This window comes from Mixophyes fleayi, chromosome 3 (genome assembly GCF_038048845.1).
Source record: "Mixophyes fleayi isolate aMixFle1 chromosome 3, aMixFle1.hap1, whole genome shotgun sequence".
Taxonomy (NCBI): domain Eukaryota; kingdom Metazoa; phylum Chordata; class Amphibia; order Anura; family Limnodynastidae; genus Mixophyes; species Mixophyes fleayi.
This window is the reverse complement of record NC_134404.1, coordinates 326467171-326492308: the sequence shown is the minus strand read 5'-3', so window position 1 is coordinate 326492308 and position 25138 is coordinate 326467171. Positions and strand designations below refer to the sequence as shown.

The 25138-nt window shown below is 44.6% G+C and overlaps 1 protein-coding gene across 3 annotated transcripts in view; it reads right to left on the bottom strand.

Annotated features, from left to right (window-relative positions):
- SERTAD4 (SERTA domain containing 4) overlaps positions 1 to 24802 on the bottom strand; it is a 39746-nt gene extending 14944 nt beyond the window's left edge. Inside the window, exons 1-2 of one of the 3 annotated variants that reach the window (XM_075204198.1) lie at positions 24509 to 24802; positions 1555 to 1746 (exon numbers count right to left, since the gene is read on the bottom strand). In XM_075204198.1, coding sequence (XP_075060299.1) covers positions 1555 to 1729 — 175 coding nt within the window. In that variant the 5' untranslated portion in view covers positions 1730 to 1746; positions 24509 to 24802. Of the gene's footprint in view, positions 1 to 1554; positions 1747 to 2630; positions 3081 to 24508 lie in introns of those variants that run through there. The other 2 variants (XM_075204200.1, XM_075204199.1) reach the window with 2 other exon arrangements.
- Positions 24803 to 25138: the final 336 nt, after the last annotated feature.

The following is a 25138-nucleotide window of genomic DNA, read 5'->3' as shown; positions in this document are numbered from 1 at the left end:
TCTGTGACCCCAAATTTGTGAACAAGACTGTGTGCAAAGGCAAAGAATTATGATGTACAACGGCTGATTTGGGGGAGGTGCGTAGGTGTCTTTGGACTTAGATTAGCTGTGGGCATAGGGTGCCCTGTGAGTTTAAGATCCTTTGTCACTAATCCCATATGGTCATTCCCAAGCAAAGTGCTGAAAGCTGGCAGACTGTCTACTGTTTGATGATGTCATCAGAAAGTTGCCCAGGAGCACAGTGATGCAGCTGCTGCCAGTACATGGGTGTGGTCATGAATATTACGCCTGTCTTATAAGTATATAGGACATTAGACCATACTTGCCAACTCTCCCGGGAGACTCCCGAATTCCGGGTAGTTCTCCCAGACTCCCGGGAGAGCTGGCAATTCTCCCGCATCTGCCCACTTCCTAGTGAAGTGGGCAGATTTCAAGCATCCATGATGCGATTCTCCGAGAATCGCATAATTTTGGCCCTGCGCCGTGTTAGAATGACGCCTTGGCATCATTACGTCACAAGGGGCGGGACTAGAATGCCGCGATTCGCGGAGCCCTGCCCCATCACGCCCACCTCTACTCCGAGACTCCCGGTGGCCAGTCTTTAAAGTTTGGCAACTATGCATTAGAGTCTCAACTAATTAGATTGTGGTACTCTCATGCCTGAGCCTTATATTATTTATCACAAAAAGTAGAATAAGCTACGAGTGATATCACACATTCAACAAAGGGAACCAAAATAGGGCAATATTCTTACAACATAACCTTTCCAAACCAGCATTTTACCAGAAAAAAGGGGTACTCCTAGCAACACATTAACACCATCTATAAAAATAACCTACATAGACTGTATGATAATGTGTTTTATGCTACGTAAGACGAGCCATGCTACACAGTATAATTTCTTACTCAGCAATAAGTTATCTGACTATGCATTGTAGTTAGATACAAATTTCTTGTTGCTACACCATAAACTGTACCGACAATATGTGTAATAATAATAGCACCGTTTAAAACTATACTCATTCATTTTTAATATGGAGATATATTTACGTTTAAAAATCTGACAACAGCCGTAGTAGAAAATGCCCAATTAATTCAGATTTGGTTTTACTTACTAAGCGACTTTATTACAGATCGTTCATGTGCTCCTCTGGGGTGAATTCCCTGTACAATTCTGGAAGGCTGATCTGTGTCAGCAGAGGGATAGTGAACCCGACATGCTGGGTGGAATGAAGATTTACTGTACACAAAGCCACGAGATATAATGGTTTTACCGTACTAAGGAGCTCATACACAGAGATATTTTGTGTTGTGACTCATTTTCTATAAAACCTGTGACAATTTTGCTGCTGATTGGTGAAAATGAATGATTAAAAAGTGATATACTGATTCAACGCTGTTATGTTAATACAGATATATTGCACTGGCTGCTTCCCAGCTATAATTCAGCTACAACTTCCAGCATACCCTGCCCGTGCCTGCTAAGGTTCGTAGTTCAACCACAGCAGGAAAACTACAGGTGACTTCATTTGATATAGTGCAGCAGACAAGTACCTGGAGAAGTGTCACATAATCTGTGCTCCTGGTGCTGGGCATGGAGAGAGGTGGTGGAGCCGCTTGCCTTGTTCTGGAGATCGGACTCCCAGACACTCCTATAATCTCCTATGTCAGTAGTACCTTCAGAGGTAATGGGGTTGCAGAATCTATTCATGGACAGAACCACAGTCATCTCTTATAGCCAGCAATCTGCAAACATAAAGCAACATGTATATATGAAACAAGGGTAGGATTTAAACAGGGAAGAGGATTTCAATTTCACCCTTAACCCAAAAGATGTAGATGATAAGCAGAAACATACTTTTCCAATACTGCATACAGTATATGTATCATCATCCAACATTATATATTCATCCTGCTCTGGAAATGCCTTAAAATCACACTGTCCTGGACAGAGGAACCCATGCAAAACTCGAGCATTACTAGAAAGGGGAATGCAACATTTTTTCTTCCAGCTGAAGGGTACATAATTGCACCTGGACAAACCATTTTGCAATGCAAGGGGTAGGAGTATAATAATTTCTGCAATTCAGGGATAATACTGTCAGCTTTTGCATGTAGCACACAAATACTGGGCAGCTTGATTTTTACACTGCAATTTAGAGTTGAACTAGGACACCCCCCATCTCAACTCTACATCTGTCCGCACATTTTAACTTGGCTCCCCTACAGAACAGCATGATTATGCCAAGGTGCAATATTGTACCTTCTGGCTGGATTTTATTCTGCCTCTATATGTGGTCCTAACACTGGTAAAGCGGAGGATCTCGCGTACCTGTAATCCCCTGCTGTAACTGACCATGAGCCAGATGGCATTCTGTAACAATATTAAAAGTGCCCACTGTACCCCAAAGCAGAAGATAAGAGTGTAGTACAGTATATTATCCATCCATATAGAGCTGTGACCACACCAAAGAGAAAATCAATCACTAGATGTTATTAAACAACTACTTCAAACTATAGTAAGATTATTTGAGTAGTATCTGAACACAGTAGGGTCTGCCTAGCCATCCTATGCCATGTGCACACAATAAGCTTTCATGCTACAGGATAATCTGATGTCGCTCACTAACCTCTTGTTATTTCCAGGTATAGCGTTGACACAGATCCTCTTGCAGAACAGTAACGGAGAACAATTACTTGAAATGTCAGATATTTCCTGCACAGACTCAGAATAACAAAAAAAAAAAAAAGAATCCTTCTCCTCCCAATACAAAAAAATATAACTGGAATTACTTAAGCGTCCTCTTTCTTTCCATTTGGTGACTCTTATGTCACCTTATCCGAGCAACCAGTGAGCCATCTCTCCATCCTCTCTATGAAAAGCAGAGAGATGGTTTGGTAGTTTCCACTCGGACTAAACTGGATCTGCCTCCAGTCAAAACATTGTGAGATTAAGACAGAAAATTGGCTTCAGTTTCAAGACGTGATTCCAATCCCACAGGAGCCAAGCACAACATGAAGAAAGCAGGCGGAATATTAAACAGGAGCAGGATTTGGGAGCCAGTCATCCAACTCTTAGCCTCCTTCTCTCAATATCTCCCTCTCTCATTACACTTGCCTATTGTGCTCTTCACCCCCCCTCCTCATTTCACTCTCTCCCTCTCATCCTCACCTTCCTTCACACCAAGCTTCATTACATCTCACTGGCAAAGTTGTACAGAGCCAATGTAAGACGTCTTATCCTTTGTCATCTCTTACCTGTTATTTTACCCGTTTTTGTTTGTTTTATTTCACAGTGTAACAAAGCTATTAGGTAGCATCTCCCACTTCAAAGAACATTACAATACAAATGTGTGGTTGTTGTTTTAAAACGTTTCCTCAGATATTCTTTATTGTGTAATCACTGCTGTAGAAACCAGCATCCTGGAGACTTTTACTAGAAACTCTGCTTAATCCGCAGAGGGATTGTATTACACGACTGTTATTTAATAAGCCAGACTGCAAATGTTAGCTATTGAATAAAGAATCTATGGTTCGGTATTGCACAATGATTACAGTTTCCCAAATAGAGAGTTCATTTCCTCCCCAAATGCTGTTGGGAAAGGCAGTCACAAAGTGGCATTGTGACTTCACAAAAGTAGATTTGTGGTCATTTGCGCCCATTATAGAACTAACCATGAACTTGTGTGGCAAAATGCGTAGGGTGATGGCAGACCGCTAGGTAGCTCAATGGAGGCATGCCGACACGCAGACCCATAAAAGTTGTCAATGTCCTGTATAAGTAATTGTATGGTCTCTCAAAAGTCCTGGAGGTCTCCCCCCTAATTTGGGAATCTCTCAGACATTCTGGGACTGTAGGCAACAATGGTTAACCCTGTGTTATCAAAGTCTATGAATGTCATATACGAAACACACAGCTCAAATGCTGTCTCTTCACCCTTTGTGACATCATTCACCAGTTCTTGTGCGATTGCGCCAATTTGAACAGGATAATACACGGCTTATGGCATCACATCAGAAGGCTGAAAAAATACTGTTCCCTCTGATGAACTGGGCGAACAAAGGCGTTCTCCTTGCTGAATAGGGGCTAGCCACAGAGATCATCTGTGCTCGGAGGCATAAATGAGATTTCGTGTTGCAGCACGAGATAGTTACAGGAGCCTCAAGGGGTGAAGAATATAAAAAATGTGACACAAAGAGAGCCCTTATGTTCCCTTTATTTTCATGACTTATTTAAGACATAAATGAGGTTCCAACAAACATTTTCCAATCTCGGACTGCAGCCCTGCGCACAGACACTTCCAAATAGCGGGAAGCAGGATATACCAATGTATGTACAAAGCAATCAAATGGGAGCAGTTGCAAAAAAAACGTTTACGGTGCACACCCAATTTGTTTTCAAATTTACACCGATACCTGATACTGCATTTTACCTCAGCAAATCTCAACCAAAAATGATGTCAATATTCCGAAAACCAGCGGTATAGAATATCATGTTGCGTTGAACATTTAAAGAAAACTGAAAATAAATGTAGTAATAGATCTATATAAGTATTGTGAGGTACAGCCTGTGTCTTTCCAGCTATTGTACAACTACAAGTCCCAGCAAGCCCTTCCTGAGACTGTAGTTTAGGCAACAGCTGCAGAGCCACAGGTTGTCTAAGGGCGGGGGGGTAGTGGGTGTATGATCCTATTGGGTCCCCACAACAAAGAGCCAGATGCGTGAATAGGCTGCAAGCTGAGCAATAAGTTAGCCCCGCCTCCTGCTCTCGTCAACGAGTCACATCAGTGAGAGTAAGGGAGGTGGCGGGTAACTTTATAACATATCGACTGTATCAGCTTTTAGACTTCACATGTAGCTCATACTTGTCAACATTTTTGACCTGTCCTCCGGGGGAGATCCCAGAGAACAGGTCATGTGACAGAGGATAGAGACTGGGGCCGTGGTGGCGTCGTCATGTCACCATAGCCCCCTATTATAAAATGCTGAAATTCACAGCATTAAATAGAGGGGGTGTGGCTTAATGGTGCAATCGTGCCATTAAGCCCGCCCCCGCTATTCAATTGCCTGAATTTTGACATTTTATACTGGGGGCGGGGCTATGGTGACACCACTCCCCCCTCCACAAGGATCCAGGAGATTACCTACTCTCCCGGGAGTCTGGGAGGACTCCCCGAAATTCGGGAGTTGAGTAGGCAAGTTTAATGTAACTGTTGCAATTGCTGTCTATAGATCATGTAGCATAGTGTGGCCCTCTAACCTTCAAAAGTAAATCTCAGTAATAATTAAAAACAATACATTTAATCAGTCGCTCATCATTGACCAACAACAACTAGACCTCTTATAATACAGCAGTGGACACAATGTCATATGTAGGCAATAAAATAAAAAATAAAAAAAAACTTTTCTTAATAATAACTTTTAAACGAACCATCATACAAGTATGTACCCTTGTTATATCGGGAGTAATGCCTGTGCAACAAACTTACCTCTTCAAAACTGGGTACCCCTTTAAGCATATAAAATATGGACAATAAGATATGGAAAGACGTTCTATATCCGAATGGACACTTTATTTGTATTTTATTTTCCCTTTACAAGTTTTCCTTCTAGGGGAATTAAAAACCTAAGGTAGGATTCCATGGGAGTGAGTCAGATATATTGGCAGCAGCATGCAAAAATTGAGCCCAGCTTTGCAGGAGCCCTCAGAAGAATGGGTCTCCTTATTGCCAGACAGTCTTCTCAGAAGGATTAGTGAGGGTTTAGTCTGTGTACTGTATGTGTGTGAGAAATGCACACACATAGTGGGATAGGAGCCAAAATGCACCGTATGGCCGGAAAATAAATTCTTCTACCATTATGGAGGTCTGTAACCCCCAGACCCTCCAGGGAGGACGAGGTAAAAGCAGTGCAGATATCATGTAAGGGGCTCTGTCGTCTTTACGCAACAGAGGATCCTATACAGAGACTCTCAGTGGCCAATGTACTATATCTAATCAACCAATCACGTGGCAGCAGCTCAATGCATGAAAGCACACAGACACGGTCAAGAGGTTCAGTTGTTGCCCAGTCCAAACACTAAAATGGGGAAGAAATGTGATCTAAGTGACTATGACCGTGGAATGATTGCCAATGCCACATAGGGTGGTTTGAGCACCTAAGAAACTGCTGATTTTGTGGGATTTTGAGGATGTACAAAACAAAAGACATCCAAGGAGCGTCAGCTCTGTTGGCGAAAACAACATGATGTTATCATGTGGCGGAATGTTCACTTGACACACATTAGGCCTCTCAATACCAACTGAGCATTGTTTGAATGTCACAGCATACCTGACTATTGTGGATTACCATGTGCATTCCTTTCTGGGAATATTCTACCCATCCTCTAATGCAGTGTTTCTCAACTCCAGTGCTCAGGACCCCCTAGCAGTACATGTTTTCCATATCTCCTTGCTGGAGCACAGGTGTAGTCATTACTGACTGACACAGTGTAGCAGGTGGTATAATTATTTCAATGGCCACCTGGTAATCCTGCACTGTTAGTGGGTCCTGAGGACTGGAGTAGAGAAACACTGTTCTAATGGCTACTTCCAGCAGGATAACGTGACATGTCACAAAGTACATGTCATCATTAAGGAATGTTTCAAGCACTATGTTGAATCCATGCCATGAAGGGTATGGATCCTACTTAGTACTAGAAAGCTGTAAGTAATAAAATGGCCACTGAGTGTATATTCAACTTGAGCAGGTTTGTGTTATAGAACACACTGTGGGGGAGAGGTGAGAGGTGTCTTTTGTGTCTCAAGTTGGGTATTTAAGTGTCTCTCTCTCTGGGAAAGTGTTGGTTGCTGCTTGTTTCCAGGAGAGTAACCTCATCTTTAAGTCTGAGCCACTGAGCCAGTCAGTCACCAAACTTCTCTCTCACGTTACGATAGAGAAAAGAGGGGGACAAGGGTCTATGTTATAAGCATTCTGAAGCCTCTCTGCTCGCTATATCATATGTCAGGTGATTGTGGCTGCCAGGGTAACCGCGTGACACATATCAAACTCTGTATAATTAACAACAGCTTGAATGAAAACCCTGAGGGAACAAACTCCAGGGGGTAAATGTATCAAGCCGAGAGTTTCCGTGGGTTTAAAAATTGGAACTGTTGCCTATTACAATCAATAAGATTCTAGCTATCATTTATTTAATACATTTTACATAATGACAGCCAGAATCTGACTGGTTGCTATAGGCAACAGCTCCACTTTTCAAACCCGCTGGAAACTCGCAGATTGATACATTTACCCCAAGTGTCTTTTTACATAGAGTGATTTATGCTAAAGAGATACACCTCATGTCGGGTACTGCACTTTTATGTGAAGCATATAACAACTCACGATAATAACTTTTAATATGCAGAGATGGAGCTATAAATATGTAGAAAATCACACAGTAATATGTTTTACCAAATATTTATAGAGTTTAAAAGCGAAAACCAAACTGTACTTCATAGATGACCATATTAGATACAGCATACGGACCCTCTACATGTCTGATTTGAATTCATGAAAAACAAAAACTCCCTTTCAATCAAACGCAGAGTTCTAGACAGTGGGATGGAAAATACATTGAGCTACTGCATTTATATTACACATTCAACAAGTAACAAATTGCCTTCTGCTACAGTCCTGGCTTAAGAGAAGCATCAGTTTGAACACCTGGGGGAGAGGAAGGAGTGTGAAGAGATTGTATGTACAAGAATACGGATATCTGCAGTTACAACGCCAGCACCTCGGGTATCCTATGTAAAACGCGTGCAGTCACTTTCTTCAGCTCCAGTTATATCTGTGTAACATATGGTTTTAAGACTTATGATGGTTAAAGAGGGAAAGAAAGTGCTAAAGGCAACAAGGAGAGAAAAAACCTGAACAGGGTTTACCTAAAGAAAATAAATGTTAGCATTCCTGCATTTTTTTTAACAAGTCACTGAACTTGTAAAATTGGGCTTCGCAATGGTTATGAGACTCACATAGGGAGGTCATTTAGGCACCTAGGTTGCTCATAGACAGATAAAACCTGGGATGTTCTGTGGATTGTGCAGAATGGCTGCGGAGATCTATTTTGCATATAGACAGACACACTAACATTTGGCACGTGAAGACGACTGTCATTAGATTGCAGTTGGTTTTATAGAGCTCAGTTGTGCAATCTACTGCTTAATATGTCCATAATGTGGAAGTATTCAGGTTTTCTTAATTGTTATGCCCAAAATGTACGGTTTCACCATCTGATAGCGTCGTAGGACTTGCTCACACATATGCTCCAGGAAAAGAGGTTAACATAAATTAATACTAACGTGTCCTTCAGATGCATCTTCTACATCCCTTTTTCACGCATTTTACCGTGCGCTGCACCGCTTCCATTACAGTCACATGTACATTAAAAATCAACATACAGCACTCGATGGACATCATAAAATGTCTCAGTGTTGCACTGGTGCGCCTGGATGGCCCACTCACGCCAACTCAACCCCCAACTCACTCCTCCCCCCCCCCGCTACCAGATGTCTCCACAACCAAGAAGTGCGCCATGGTGTGCGGAGAGGCAGAATCATTTCACTGAGCATTGCTCTGTGCAAACGAGTAAAGGTCACTTTTGAGTCCAACCTCTATCTAATTGAGAACCATGTTTCTCTGAAAATGCTGCTCGGCTTTGTCCCATCATGGTTTAAGTTAATCACAAGAGCAAGAGGACATCAGGACTGTGGCATGTTTGTGTGTGAAGCTTATAGTTACATCGCTCAGAGCACCCCCAGGAATAAGCTTCTACACCAAAGTGCAACATGGAAACGCAGAATGGGTCACTCAGCATGTTGTGCACTCCTCAGCACAGCCCTTTAAATACGGCTACCCCCCTCCCCTTTATTTTAATTCAATAATAGCGAAATGCAAAAGGAAACATAAACTCTGCCCTGCGCGCAAAACTAGGAGCACCAGTGAGCCTTCTCTGTACTTTATAAGGGTCCCTGACCAACACCTCTCCTTGGCCTTTACTGCTCCACAAACGTTGCCATCCTGCTCAACAAACCTATGCATTTAGTGCAGAAAATGACCAAAGCCAGTTTTACAATGTTTTGCGCTTTATAAATGACATCCACTGGTGTGAACTACATCACTGGATCTTTTGAAATGTTATTTGAGCATTAATTAAAGGGAATGGATACCCCCAATGAATTGCATTATTTACCACAATAAGCCAGGATGCTTGGTTGCAGCATGACATACGTGGTCAACACATCAGTGAATGTGACGCGTGCGTCGCATTATTCAAATGACACGGTTGTGTACCGGCATGCCCGATGCTGCAGAGCCTCAGGGCCAATGAAATGAAATAAAGCGATTTGGACAGGGGTACTTAATGGGTAAAAAGCATAAAACACGTAGATAGGTATCAAGGAATCGTCAGAGATTGTGCACAGCTATAAGGATTTCATGAGTTCTCACTGCATTAAATCTAGCAAAAAAACACACGTTTAGGGTCATTTACTATTGAGAATAAGTGCAGTGACTGACAACATTGCATGTGCTTATCTATGCTTTCTACTCCATACACATACAATGGCATTTTTATCCACTACACATAGGACACTTCATGAGACTATATTAGCAGCTATTTCCTGCACACTAAAGCACAGTAAATTAAAGCATACTTACCCACTCTCCCACAATGTCTGGGACACTCCAGAGGGAGCAGGCCATTCTCCCACATCATGTCCACTTCCTAAACAAGTGGTCAGGATGGGAGCCTCCATGACGTGATGGAGGCTCCCATCCCGTCATGTCCTCCCGGCAGAGAGGTGTAAAAGGTTGGTAAGTATGAAAACGGGATTTATACTTACGATAAATCTTTTTCTCCGAGTCCATCTGGGGGACACTGCTTAACCATGGGGTTGAGTAGGGAGGGGAGGAGTCTGGCACCTAAAGAGTTAACTTTTTCCTGCTGACAGCATATCCCCCCACCAATTCCCCACATACCTCAGTTTGATTACCAAAGCCCTAGGACGAGAGGCCAATCAACCAAGACACACCACTCAACAGAGGGGGGAGTGGAGAGAAAAGAAAAACAACGAACAAGAAGGGGGGGACCGCAGTGTCCCCCAGATGGACTCAGAGAAAAAGATTTATCGTAAGTATAAATCCCGTTTTCTCTTCCATCCATCTGGGGGACACTGCTTAACCATGGGGACTTACTAAAGCAATCCCTCTGAAGGGTGGGACCGCTCTGATTTCCTTGCACGTAGAACACTACGGCCAAAGGAGGTGTCCCCAGACGCAAACACATTAAATTGGTAGAATTTCGTAAAGGTATGGACCGAGGACCATGTGGATGCCCTGCACAGCTGGTCCGCCGTGGCTCCATTCCGTGCCGCCCAAGACCCCCCAACCGAACGGGTAGAATGGGCAACAATACGCTTCGGCACAGGGAGATTAATACGGACATATGCCTCCCTGATGGTTAGGGTAAGCCATCTAGCAATAGTTTGCTTAGATGCTGGCCATCCCCGTTGGGAAAAGTCAAACAATACAAATAAAGAATCTGTCTTACGTATCTTTGCAGATCTCTTAACATATATACGTAATGCCCTCACTACGTCCAAACATTTATTTGTCTTTGTTCCAGGAGTCTGAGGCTCCTCTCTAAACACTGGAACAACTATTTCCTGATTAATATGGAAACCCGAGACCACCTTAGGGAGAAAGGACGGAATAGTCCTTAAAACTGCTCTGTCCTCATGAAAAACCAGATAAGGTTCTTTGCAGGATAAAGCTCCCAGCTCCGAGACCCTTCTGGCCGAGGCGATAGCAAGCAGGAAGACTGTCTTCCAGGTTAAGAACCGCCACTCTGCTGAGAGTTGAGGTTCAAAGGGAGGCTCCTGCAACATGCTAAGGACCAAATTAAGATCCCAAGGTTCCGCAGGATGTACGTAGGGCGGCTGGATGTGAAGCACTCCTTGTAGAAAAGTCTTAACATCCGGAAGCTCCGCCAGCCGTCTGTGGAAATACACTGACAAAGCTGATACCTGAACCTTTAAGGTTCCTAATTTAAGCCCGCCTCTAAACCACACTGTAAGAAGGTGAGAAATCTAGCCAGACCAAAGGTTTTAGAATTGTAAGACTTCTTCTTACACCACTTTATATATATATATATGCCAGATGCTGTGGTATATCCTGGCCAAAACTGGCTTCCTGGCATTCACGAGAGTGCCTATTACACCCCCTGAGAACCCTCTCGCTCTCCACAGACTAGATTCAAAAGCTCTGCCATTAAATTCAGCCGGTTGAGACTCTGATGCAAGAACGGTCCCAGGGTCAGTAGATCTCTTCGTAGCCCTACTGGAGTTACCAGAAAGACTGGTCGATCCCCCGGACTGACCCTCCACGGGAACCTGTGGGGCAGATTTTACCTGAAGCCCCAAGGCCTTGTTAGGATGTCCACTGCCAGTGGATCCCCTGTTCTTGCGCAAAACTCTGGGACTTTCCTGTCTTTTGTTCGGTTGTTGTCCAGCAACCACCAGCTGAGGATTTGCTTCCTCCACTGGTACCTCGAACAAAGGAAGGTTCCTTCCTGCTTCCTCCGAATGTCCCACTGAATACGTATGGGGTGGAACCATGCGCAGGGTAGGGTCACGAAAGATGTCACCATCTTTCTTAGCAGCTTCAAGGACCTGGGCCCTGACAGCTTCCTGTCTGACAGGACCCTGCCTATCCACTCCCTCTGTACTTAACGAAGCCGCTAGGCTCATCTTCCTTTCTCGCCGCTCCTCTTCTGTCTCCCCCCTCTACCAATCCCTTCACTGGCTCCCCTTCCCCTACAGAATCCTGTTCAAGCTCCTCACTCTTACATACAAGGCCCTCGCCAACTCCACTGCACCCTACATCTCCAACCTCCTCTCTATTCATGCTCCATCCCGCCCTCTCCGTTCTGCCAATGACCGTCGCCTCTCTTCCCCCCTGATCACCTCCTCCCATGCGCTTATCCAAGACTTCGCCCGTGCTGCCCCCCTCCACTGGAACAAGCTCCCTCCCTCCATCAGAACTTCCCCTAATCTGTCCAGTTTCAAACGGGCTTTAAAAACTCACCTTTTTCTTAAAGCCTTCCAGTCTCCCACTTAACTTCCTACCTTTTCTTCTGCCTCTTCCTCCCCCTTTATCCTTATCCTCCGTTCCTCCATCTCTCCCCCGTGTCTCTCTGTCTGTCTACCCCACCCCATAGATTGTACGCTCCTTTGAGCAGGGTATTCTCTCCTCCTGTCTTTACCACTGTTAACTCTGCTCTCCAGCTACTTAGCCCTCCTCCTTGAGGACCCTCTTTCCCGCGTCCCCTCTCGCTCCCTCCTCTCCCCTTGGGGGTCTCCCTGTCATCCGTGCCTTCCCTCTTGGACTCCGTCGTTGGCGGACCTTCCCCTCTCCCCTCCTCCGCCCCTCTAGCTGTGCTTTGAGCTCACTGAGTTACTGTGATTATTGTTTACTGTACTGTGCTGTCTCACCTCGTATTGTAATTTCGTTTGTCCCTGTACGGCGCTACGGACACCTAGTGGCTCCCTATAAATAAAAATTAATAATAATAATAATAATAATAATAATAATAATAGGACCTTAACTTGTCCTGTGGAGAAAACAGTCTGCTGCGTACTAAGTCCCTTAATAGTCCCAAGAAACTCATTCTTAGACAATGGCTCCTCTCTGACCCTATTATACTCCAGAAGTTCAGTTCTAGACTGAACGCCCCGTCTGGCTTTAGCACCACGAATGGGTTTGTTTTTTACTAAAACCCCTTCCTTCTCTGGTACTTTCAAGCCTGTGCAGCTTTGTTTAACCGAAGCAAATCGACAGCCCTGAGCTCTTTCTGACTTGACAGAGGCCAGCGAAGTAACAAAAACTTGAGATGAGCTGGCCCCATGAATCCTATCATGATATCCTGGACCTACTCGTACGCCAAAGACTTTGCCTACTGCTGGGCGAACCCAAGCAACCGTCCTCCCACCCCACCCTCTGTAACCAGAGGCGGGTGGTAGTCATGCTGCTGGTCTATCCGGCAGCTTGGCGGAAGAAGCTCTTCGCGCTGCTGGGGCAAAGGATGACCTTCTTCTACGGGACTGTCTTCTGGTCTCCACGGCCCCTGGACTGGTAGTCTGGCCTCTGCCAGATCCGCCCCCGTAAAAAGGCTGTCTGAAAGAGCTAAACCTAGGCTTAGCCCTAGGTTTTGGAGTATTTACAGGCAAGGACGTCTTCTTAGCCCCTGAAGCCTGTAAAATCCAGGAGTCCAATTCTGGACCAAATAGCATCCCACCCGTATACGGGATGGATTCTAACAACCTTTTAGACTCTGAATCCGCATTCCAAGTCCTTAACCATAACGCCCTTCTCGCTACTACAGCTGTAACAGAAATAGACGATGTCATGGAGGCCGAATTGTGGGCCGCTTCATATACATAGCCTGCTGCCTCCCTTAGCTGCATGGCCAGGGGTAGTAGATCTGAATCCTGCAGAGCAGACTATAACTGCCCTGCCCAGGCTTCCATAGCCCTAGCTACTCAAGTAGAGGACAACGCTGGTCTGAGGCTTGTACCGGCGGCCAAGAAGACTGACTTCAGCAGGGATTCTAATTTTCGGTCGGTCGCATCCTGTAAGGCCGCTGACCCAGGTACAGGTAGTGTAGTCTGGCGAACCAATCTCGCCACAGGCGCATCCACCTTCGCCACCTGTTCCCAACGGTTCATATCCTCCTCTTGAAGAGGATACAACGCGCCAAACTTCTTTGGCATAGAGAACCTTTTATCTGGATATTTCCAAGAGGCCTCTACAATATCCCTCAACTCAGCTGAGGGAGGGAACCTGACCACCTGCTTAGAAGCTTTTTTAAAGAAAGAGCGGTCTAAGGACTTCGTCTCTTCTACTTCAACAAACCCCAGGGTCTGACGAACTGCTTTTACCAGATCGTCCATACCCTGGTGCCTAGAGTTTCCTTCTGACTCTATAATGGACAAATCTGAATCCTCCAACAATTCCCCTTCCTCCTCTAAGGAACTCTCAAAGTCCGACACTGACCACAGCGCCTTAGCTGGTCTACGTCTTTTGATATTACGTCTATGTCTGGGATTCTTCAGTAGTTGGTTAAGTCGGTCCAGGCCGCCCTTAGCCACTGCTGACCAACCCACCTCTCCTATCTGGGATACCCCTAGGAGGGCCGGGGAGGGATTTAATCCGACCCCTGGGGAAAATGACTTCTCTGTCATTCCTACTGTTATACCCTGAGAAGCCATAGATGTAGACGCGATCTCTACTGGTTTAGATAACAGATTTACAAGGGTATTAACCCCTTGTGACAAGGTAGCCGCCCATTCAGGAGGATCTACCGTTAGACGGGAGCTGTTTTTATGCTGTAACTTCACAGGAGCCACAGTGCAGCCAGCACAGAGCACCCCCTGATCCAGCCGTTCATTTGTTAATTTAACATTACACTTTGAACAGACACTATGTTTGGTACGTGTTGTTTTACTTTTATCTGCCATCCCAAGAAAAGAAAAACTGAATCACGTTTCAGATACACAAACACCTCTCCAATAATTATCAGGAAATACAGATTAGGTTATTTAACATATCATAGTATTTCTGATCAAATAAGACAGGCTTGGAGAGCTTTATAATTTTCTTTAAACAACAGTTCTCTCAACACATCATGTCTTATAATACACATGCATACACAGAAGAAAACAAAGTGATACTTAACGGGGAAGATATGTGTCAACAGTGCACTTCTCTCCAAATGACTGCTGCATCTGTCCTCTTTTGAACCTTGGCGCCAAAAGGGATCTTCCACGCGCTCACTCAGGGGCGGGTGGGGGGGGGTTATTGGGAAGCGGTGTTCCTCAAACACATTCCCCTGCCACTGGTTCTCTTTCTGTGTTTCTCTCATTAACAGCGTTTTGCCCTTTCTGTATCTTAGGGGAAAACCTGTTAGAATGTGTTCCCCGTACAGCGCTATCACTAGCGCGCCATCCTTCAAGTATCCACTGCCATCCCATAGAAGGAGGGAACTTGGTATGCTCCAGCTGGCTTCCGGGGAACATCAGCAGTAATGGCGCTTTCTGCCTAATGGCAGCGCCCGTCCTGCTATCAGCGGGGAGAGTCTCTTGCCGACTGCTTCCAGCTGTGAGAAGCGTTTCACCTACTCTGTCTGCGGGGCCGCCCCCAGCTGACAGGCGCTTCTCCCACGAGTCAACTCAGTTGTACACAGAGCCACTCGCTGCTATCAACAGAATTTTTTTTGGAAAAGTAAAGAAAAAACCTATTACCAGTGAACAGTGTTCACTGTTTCTTGGAGCTCTTCTGATGCGCAGCCCTTCTCCTAGGGCACCCAATTCAAACTGAGGTATGTGGGGAATTGGTGGGGGGGATAAGCTGTCAGCAGGAAAAAGTTAACTCTTTAGGTGCCAGACTCCTCCCCTCCCTACTTAACCCCATTTTTAAGCAGTGTCCCCCAGATGGATGAAAGAGAAATAGATATTACACCAGCATTGGTCAACAGGGGCCCACTTCCAGCCAGAGGCCCTGGAGCACCGCAGGTTAGTGTGTGATTGGATGGTGATGTCACACAGTGAGCACAGTGCAGTCACACAGTCTATGTAGCAGGTTAGTGTGTGATTGGATGGTGATGTCACACAGTGAGCACAGTGCAGTCACACAGTCTATGTAGCAGGTTAGTGTGTGATTGGATGGTGATGTCACACAGTGAGCACAGTGCAGTCACACAGTCTATGTAGCAGGTTAGTGTGTGATTGGATGGTGATGTCACACAGTGAGCACAGTGCAGTCACACAGTCTATGTAGCAGGTTAGTGTGTGATTGGATGGTGATGTCACACAGTGAGCACAGTGCAGTCACATAGTCTATGTAGCAGGTTAGTGTGTGATTGGATGGTGATGTCACAGTGAGCACAGTGCAGTCACACAGTCTATGTAACAGGTTAGTGTGTGATTGGATGGTGATGTCACACAGTGAGCACAGTGCAGTCACACAGTCTATGTAGCAGGTTAGTGTGTGATTGGATGGTGATGTCACACAGTGAGCACAGTGCAGTCACACAGTCTATGTAGCAGGTTAGTGTGTGATTGGATGGTGATGTCACAGTGAGCACAGTACAGTCACACAGTCTATGTAGCAGGTTAGTGTGTGATTGGATGGTGATGTCACACAGTGAGCACAGTGCAGTCACACAGTCTATGTAGCAGGTTAGTGTGTGATTGGATGGTGATGTCACAGAGTGAGCACAGTGCAGTCACACAGTCTATGTAGCAGGTTAGTGTGTGATTGGATGGTGATGTCACACAGTGAGCGCAGTGCAGTCACACAGTCTATGTAGCAGGTTAGTGTGTGATTGGATGGTGATGTCAAATAGTGAGCACAGTGCAGTCACACAGTCTATGTAACAGGTTAGTGTGTGATTGGATGGTGATATCACACAGTGAGCACAGTGCAGTCACACAATCTATGTAGCAGGTTAGTGTGTGATTGGATGGTGATGTCACACTGAGCACAGTGCAGTCACACAGTCTATGTAGCAGGTTAGTGTGTGATTGGATGGTGATGTCACACAGTGAGCACAGTGCAGTCACACAGTCTATGTAGCAGGTTAGTGTGTGATTGGATGGTGATGTCACATAGTGAGCACAGTGCAGTCACACAGTCTATGTAGCAGGTTAGTGTGTGATTGGATGGTGATGTCACACAGTGAGCACAGTGCAGTCACACAGTCTATGTAGCAGGTTAGTGTGTGATTGGATGGTGATGTCACACAGTGAGCACAGTGCAGTCACACAGTCTATGTAGCAGGTTAGTGTGTGATTGGATGGTGATGTCACACAGTGAGCACAGTGCAGTCACACAGTCTATGTAGCAGGTTAGTGTGTGATTGGATGGTGATGTCACACAGTGAGCACAGTGCAGTCACACAGTCTATGTAGCAGGTTAGTGTGTGATTGGATGGTGATGTCACACAGTGAGCACAGTGCAGTCACATAGTCTATGTAGCAGGTTAGTGTGTGATTGGATGGTGATGTCACAGTGAGCACAGTGCAGTCACACAGTGTATGTAGCAGGTTAGTGTGTGATTGGATGGTGATGTCACACAGTGAGCACAGTGCAGTCACACAATCTATGTAGCAGGTTAGTGTGTGATTGGATGGTGATGTCACACTGAGCACAGTACAGTCACACAATCTATGTAGCAGGTTAGTGTGTGATTGGATGGTGATGTCAGAGAATGAGCACAGTGCAGTCACACAGTCTATGTAGCAGGTTAGTGTGTGATTGGATGGTGATGTCACACAGTGAGCACAGTGCAGTCACACAATCTATGTAGCAGGTTAGTGTGTGATTGGATGGTGATGTCACACAGTGAGCACAGTGCAGTCACACAGTCTATGTAGCAGGTTAGTGTGTGATTGGATGGTGATGTCACACAGTGAGCACAGTGCAGTCACACAGTCTATGTAGCAGGTTAGTGTGTGATTGGATGGTGATGTCACACAGTGAGCACAGTGCAGTCACACAGTCTATGTAGCAGGTTAGTGTGTGATTGGATGGTGATGTCACACTGAGCACAGTGCAGTCACACAGTCTATGTAGCAGGTTAGTGTGTGATTGGATGGTGATGTCACACAGTGAGCACAGTGCAGTCACACAGTCTATGTAGCAGGTTAGTGTGTGATTGGATGGTGATGTCACAGTGAGCACAGTGCAGTCACACAGTCTATGTAGCAGGTTAGTGTGTGATTGAATGGTGATGTCAGAGAATGAGCACAGTGCAGTCACACAGTCTATGTAACAGGTTAGTGTGTGATTGGATGGTGATGTCACACAGTGAGCACAGTGCAGTCACACAGTCTATGTAGCAGGTTAGTGTGTGATTGGATGGTGATGTCACAGAGTGAGCACAGTACAGTCACACAGTCCATGTAGCAGGTTAGTGTGTGATTGGATGGTGATGTCACACAGTGAGCACAGTGCAGTCACACAATCTATGTAGCAGGTTAGTGTGTGATTGGATGGTGATGTCACATAGTGAGCACAGTGCAGTTACACAGTCTATGTAGCAGGTTAGTGTGTGATTGGATGGTGATGTCACACAGTGAGCACAGTGCAGTCACACAGTCTATGTATCAGGTTAGTGTGTGATTGGATGGTGATGTCACATAGTGAGCACAGTGCAGTCACACAGTCTATGTAGCAGGTTAGTGTGTGATTGGATGGTGATGTCACACAGTGAGCACAGTGCAGTCACACAGTCTATGTAGCAGGTTAGTCTGTGATTGGATGGTGATGTCACACAGTGAGCACAGTGCAGTCACACAGTCTATGTAGCAGGTTAGTGTGTGATTGGATGGTGATGTGACACAGTGAGCACAGTGCAGTCACATAGTCTATGTAGCAGGTTAGTGTGTGATTGGATGGTGATGTCACAGTGAGCACAGTGCAGTCACACAGTCTATGTAGCAGGTTAGTGTGTGATTGGATGGTGATGTCACACAGTGAGCACAGTGCAGTCACACAGTCTATGTAGCAGGTTAGTGTGTGATTGGATGGTGATGTCACACAGTGAGCACAGTGCAGTCACACAATCTATGTAGCAGGTTAGTGTGTGATTGGATGGTGATGTCACACAGTGAGCACAGTGCAGTCACACAGTCTATGTAGCAGGTTAGTGTGTGATTGGATGGTGATGTCAGAGAATGAGCACAGTGCAGTCACACAGTCTATGTATCAGGTTAGTGTGTGATTGTATGGTAAAGTCACATAGTGAGCACAGTGCAGTCACACAGTCTATGTAGCAGGTTAGTGTGTGATTGGATGGTGATGTCACACAGTGAGCACAGTGCAGTCACACAGTCTATGTAGCAGGTTAGTGTGTGATTGGATGGTGATGTCACACAGTGAGCACAGTGCAGTCACATAGTCTATGTAGCAGGTTAGTGTGTGATTGGATGGTGATGTCACAGTGAGCACAGTGCAGTCACACAGTCTATGTAGCAGGTTAGTGTGTGATTGGATGGTGATGTCACACAGTGAGCACAGCGCAGTCACACAGTCTATGTAGCAGGTTAGTGTGTGATTGGATGGTGATGTCACACAGTGAGCACAGTGCAGTCACATAGTCTATGTAGCAGGTTAGTGTGTGATTGGATGGTGATGTCACAGTGCAGTCACACAGTCTATGTAGCAGGTTTGTGTGTTTGGATGGTGATGTCACAGTGAGCACAGTGCAGTCACACAGTCTATGTAGCAGGTTAGTGTGTGATTGGATGGTGATGTCACACAGTGAGCACAGTGCAGTCACACAATCTATGTAGCAGGTTAGTGTGTGATTGGATGGTGATGTCACACAGTGAGCACAGTGCAGTCACACAGTCTATGTAGCAGGTTCGTGTGTGATTGGATGGTGATGTCACACAGTGAGCACAGTGCAGTCACACAGTCTATGTAGCAGGTTAGTGTGTGATTGGATGGTGATGTCAGAGAATGAGCACAGTGCAGTCACACAGTCTATGTATCAGGTTAGTGTGTGATTGTATGGTGATGTCACATAGTGAGCACAGTGCAGTCACACAGTCTATGTAGCAGGTTAGTGTGTGATTGGATGGTGATGTCACACAGTGAGCACAGTGCAGTCACACAGTCTATGTAGCAGGTTAGTGTGTGATTGGATGGTGATGTCACACAGTGAGCACAGTGCAGTCACATAGTCTATGTAGCAGGTTAGTGTGTGATTGGATGGTGATGTCACAGTGAGCACAGTGCAGTCACACAGTCTATGTAGCAGGTTAGTGTGTGATTGGATGGTGATGTCACACAGTGAGCACAGCGCAGTCACACAGTCTATGTAGCAGGTTAGTGTGTGATTGGATGGTGATGTCACACAGTGAGCACAGTGCAGTCACATAGTCTATGTAGCAGGTTAGTGTGTGATTGGATGGTGATGTCACACAGTGAGCGCAGTACAGGCACACAGTCTATGTAGCAGGTTAGTGTGTGATTGGATGGTGATGTCACATAGTGAGCACAGTGCAGTCACACAGTCTATGTAAACGGTTAGTGTGTGATTGGATGGTGATATCACACAGTGAGCACAGTGCAGTCACACAGTCTATGTAGCAGGTTAGTGTGTGATTGGATGGTGATGTCACATAGTGAGCACAGTGCAGTCACACAGTCTATGTAGCAGGTTAGTGTGTGATTGGATGGTGATGTCACACAGTGAGCACAGCGCAGTCACACAGTCTATGTAGCAGGTTAGTGTGTGATTGGATGGTGATGTCACACAGTGAGCACAGTGCAGTCACACAGTCTATGTAGCAGGTTAGTGTGTGATTGGATGGTGATGTCACAGTGAGCACAGTGCAGTCACACAGTCTATGTAGCAGGTTAGTCTGTGATTGGATGGTGATGTCACACAGTGAGCACAGTGCAGTCACACAGTCTATGTAGCAGGTTAGTGTGTGATTGGATGGTGATGTCACACAGTGAGCACAGTGCAGTCACACAGTCTATGTAGCAGGTTAGTGTGTGATTGGATGGTGATGTCACACAGTGAGCACAGTGCAGTCACACAATCTATGTAGCAGGTTAGTGTGTGATTGGATGGTGATGTCACACAGTGAGCACAGCGCAGTCACACAGTCTATGTAGCAGGTTAGTGTGTGATTGGATGGTGATGTCACACAGTGAGCACAGTGCAGTCACACAATCTATGTAGCAGGTTAGTGTGTGATTGGATGGTGATGTCACACAGTGAGCACAGTGCAGTCACACAGTCTATGTAGCAGGTTAGTCTGTGATTGGATGATGATGTCACACAGTGAGCGCAGTGCAGTCACACAGTTTTTTTACCTGGCAGCGGCACCCCTGTGACATCATCGCGGCACCCCTGGGAGCCGCGGCGCACAGTTTGGGAACCTAAGGTCTATGGAATATGTTTATGCTTCTTACCAGATTGACTGGCCAACCTCAACCTATTATATGCTGCTGCTCTGATCACATGATATTTCTCTATAAAGGTATTTGAAGCCCCCTATTGGAATCAATGGCCACCTATGAGACCGCCTACATAATCTCACATTGTCTGCCAATGATAAAAGAGAGAGAACATCTGAAATATGTTGCTGTGATTTTGGTAACACTACTCCTACTGTGGTTTTCTGTCAGTCGTCCTCCTTTAAATCCAGATTTGACAACAGTAGCCTGGACACAAGCATCACTGTAACAAAGGTTTGCCGATATTTAGCTTTAGTTATGTATGATATCATGCACTGTGTTTCTATTGGTCAGGTACAGTTACAATGTCACATTTTATTGTCTGGGTCACAATTATTCTAAAGGCAGCTTTGTAAATAAAATCTCCATCCACTCAGGTGACAATGCTAACAATCACTATCAGCAAACATAGTAACATAAAACTGTGTTTTTTATTGTTTTGCTAAACATGACAAATAATCCAATATATTAACAATGTATATTGTACAATCATAGAATACTGTCATTTTACCATTTTGTCCTTTATGTCCAGTGATTTGAAGCACAGCTACCAAACCAAAACTACAGTTGAATTCTAGAGCTTTAATGCAAGGGGCATTTTTGTAATTGCTTTTGATATGATATGGCCACAGTGAACATTATTATAGCCATTGTACACAGTGCATGTAGTGAATCAGCCATAAATATTTTAAAATCAACAATTTACATTACAAATACATTGATTCACTTAAAAAAATGTATTTAGTCAGATTCAATATCATTGCTTTCCAGACCATATTTGAAATTCTATCTAACACGGTCTGTCCTGAATGTGATTTTTTTCTAAACAATCATTCATAATTCAAATACACTAATGCTGCAAATGGTAAATTGGAGATTATGTTATACCCTTTATAGGATTAAGTGGCAGATTTTGATTGTGAGTTATTGGGACTAATTATATATATTCCCCTGCAATAGCCTGCTCTAAGTGATCACTTAGCCAACAGATATAATATTAATCATTTTGTCAATGTTATTTATAACTAGGACAGCACAACTCTTCCCTGTCACCTTTAGCAATGTGATCCTACCCTAAATTAGGACATTATGTAGCTGATCAGGATCTGACACTCCAGTAATTAGGCTGGGTACACACTACAGGTTTTTCGTCCGATTATCGTGCCAATCACAAAAAAATGACTGTTAGATCCGATATCGCATTAGTGTGTACGCTCCCACGATTACGCTTTATCGTTCCAAAGTACATCGTATCATTTGATTTGATTTTATAAACAGACTAAAAATCTCTATAAGCGATGGAACGATGTTGGACAAGTTCTGCAGTGTGTATGTACTCACTACCAGCAGTGTAGGCAGATCTCCATAGAGTTTACAGAGCCACAATCTTTTCAGCCGATGGTTATGTCAGATGAAAAGCACAGATCTGAAGGTAAATCATGATAAATGTGTGTATAGTGTGTACACATGAATCGGCAAACTGATCGGGACTTTAAGTTGTTGGTAAAATCGTTAAAGATATCACATCGGGAGAAACTTTCTGTAGTGTGTACCCAGCCTTAGACCAATATTCTTTTTTCAAAACAAATTCCTGAATGGATACATTAACTTCACTAATACAGCTTTACTATAATATTACACTGATTCCCTACCAAGCTGTCCGGCGGCTGAATGTATCACAAGAACAGAGTTGTGAATGGAGGAATGTCTTGGAAAAATTCAATTATGCAAAGACAACGATATGTGAACTATATCAAAAGATCCATCTATGCTTTCCCTAGTTTTATATTGTCCTCATATTTATTCAGCATTATGTCTTTATTTCAATATTTTAACACTAGCATGTGTCAAAAAAATAATCACCTGGAATGTATGTCAGGAAATCTGGATCCCACTGCTATAGTAATCTATATCTGTACTTTGTGTGATACTACCTAGGCTCTCACACTGTGGTACATGTACTGTACTAAGCACAATCTCATATAGATTCTGAAGTCTGCAAAATATAACTCAAATAAAAATTAACTTTACTAGTAATTAATAACCATGTTAAAAACTAAATAAAAAAAGGGGTATTTAAAAATAAATAAAAAGTATAGTGAATTTTTTATCATTTTATCCAGATTGAGGGTTATTTTCTACAGACAAATTCACATTAACAGGGACTTGGAAAGCATTTACCACCACACAGGGGACATTAAAGAGAAATATTGAGAAACCACGCTATACTATACCATATTGCTAAAGTGTACAGTTTGTGTCATGTATCAATGTGTACATAGGTGTATCAGAATCCTCTAGTAGCAACAAAAAAAAAACCCTGTATGTTTGATCTATCATTTTACAATCAACATTCATTTTTCCACAGAGGTTTGGTATGCTGTAATAATTAATTACACTGCAAGTACATGCTGGCTGCACAGTACATAATCATGCTATAACTCTCTCTGGCAGTAATCTTAGTAAATTAGCACAATGCCACCTCTTAATAACTTTTTAGGAACAATTTGCACCAATATATCAATCTACTGCCTTGACAATATATTCCACTTCGTCTCTCTGTAAGAGGGCTTTGTGGTAGATGATTAGTGTCAGTGTAGGCTGTCAATAGCCACTTCTATAGTACTGTACAGCCCCACCATGATGCTGGACAGAAACTATTTGTGGATCAATGTGGAATAATAAATTAGTTGGGTGGCTTTTGGTCAGCCCCCCCTCACACCAATCAGATACTGAAAACAAAAAGTTAATGACACATTAATATCAGGGTTCCAGGTGGCCAGCACTGCCACACAGAGGACACGTATTAGCAATCTTTACATCACTACCATCCCTGTACTCCCTGGCTGGATGTGGTAGACTTGTAGCAGTTAGCCCCCCAGGTATGTCATAAACACTCAAATATTAATCTTCCCAACCTAAAGTGACCCTTCTGCCAGCACTGCTGACTGCTGAGAACACAGTGCTCCTTCCTCCCTGCCCGAGGCTGTGTTCTGACCTGATCATCAAACAAGCACAGACACGATCCCTGGATACACAATCATATGCTCTCCCTTCCATAACAGACAATTAGTATTCCACACAGCAATTATCACTATCACCACATTAACCCTCTCCATAGAGGAGCATGAACCACTTTACCCTTTGTCACCAGATCTGGAGGTATTTAACCCTGGTGCACTGTGACTAATTATCTGCTATGCCCTCTGTAATGTCACCAATACATCTGGTATAGGGTGGCACAGCGCAGTAATGAGGAATTGTGTCTCCTTGTCCTCTGCATTAGAGAAAGCGCAACACCAAATGTGCTAAATCAGGTCCAAGGACTGCCATAAACTTTTCTTGTGGGTGCTTAATGTTCGTTCGTGCCCCCTGAATCTGCAGCTGTCACTCTGCCCCCGCTCTGCCACCACTCCATGCCCATCACCTTACCAGAGCTGCGTCCTGCAGACAAGCCGCTGACTGATGGATCGCTGGATGAAAGAGCGCTAATCCCCAGTTCGTTGCTGGCATCTGTGAGACCCCGGGTTGCTGCGCACTGTGACTTGCAGCAGACGTTATGGTAATGAAATGATGGCTTATAGTCTAGCAACGATCGTGTGAAACCAGTAAATCCTGTTTAACATTTCCCTCTGGATCTCACAGGAGGATTTCTAGTGTGCCCCCAGGGTTAGAAAGGAAATATGACAACCTCGTGTCTTAGCCATGCACTGAGCTTCCCACTCCCTCCTCCAGACCAAGGAGGTGTGACTGCTGGCACCTGGTGGTACTGCAACGCACTAACAAGACCCATGCTGCTCGCTTATACCTACTGCACCGCACTAACAAGACCCATGCTGCTCGCTTATACCTACTGCACCGCACTAACAAGACCCATGCTGCTTGCTTATCCCTACTGCAAACTACTACCCAGACCCATGCTGCTCGCTTATCCCTACTGCAAACTGCTACTCAGACCCATGCTGCTCGCTTATCCCTACTGCAACCCACTACCCAGACCCATGCTGCTCGCTTATACCTACTGCAACGCACTACCCTCATCCATGCTGCTCACTTATCCCT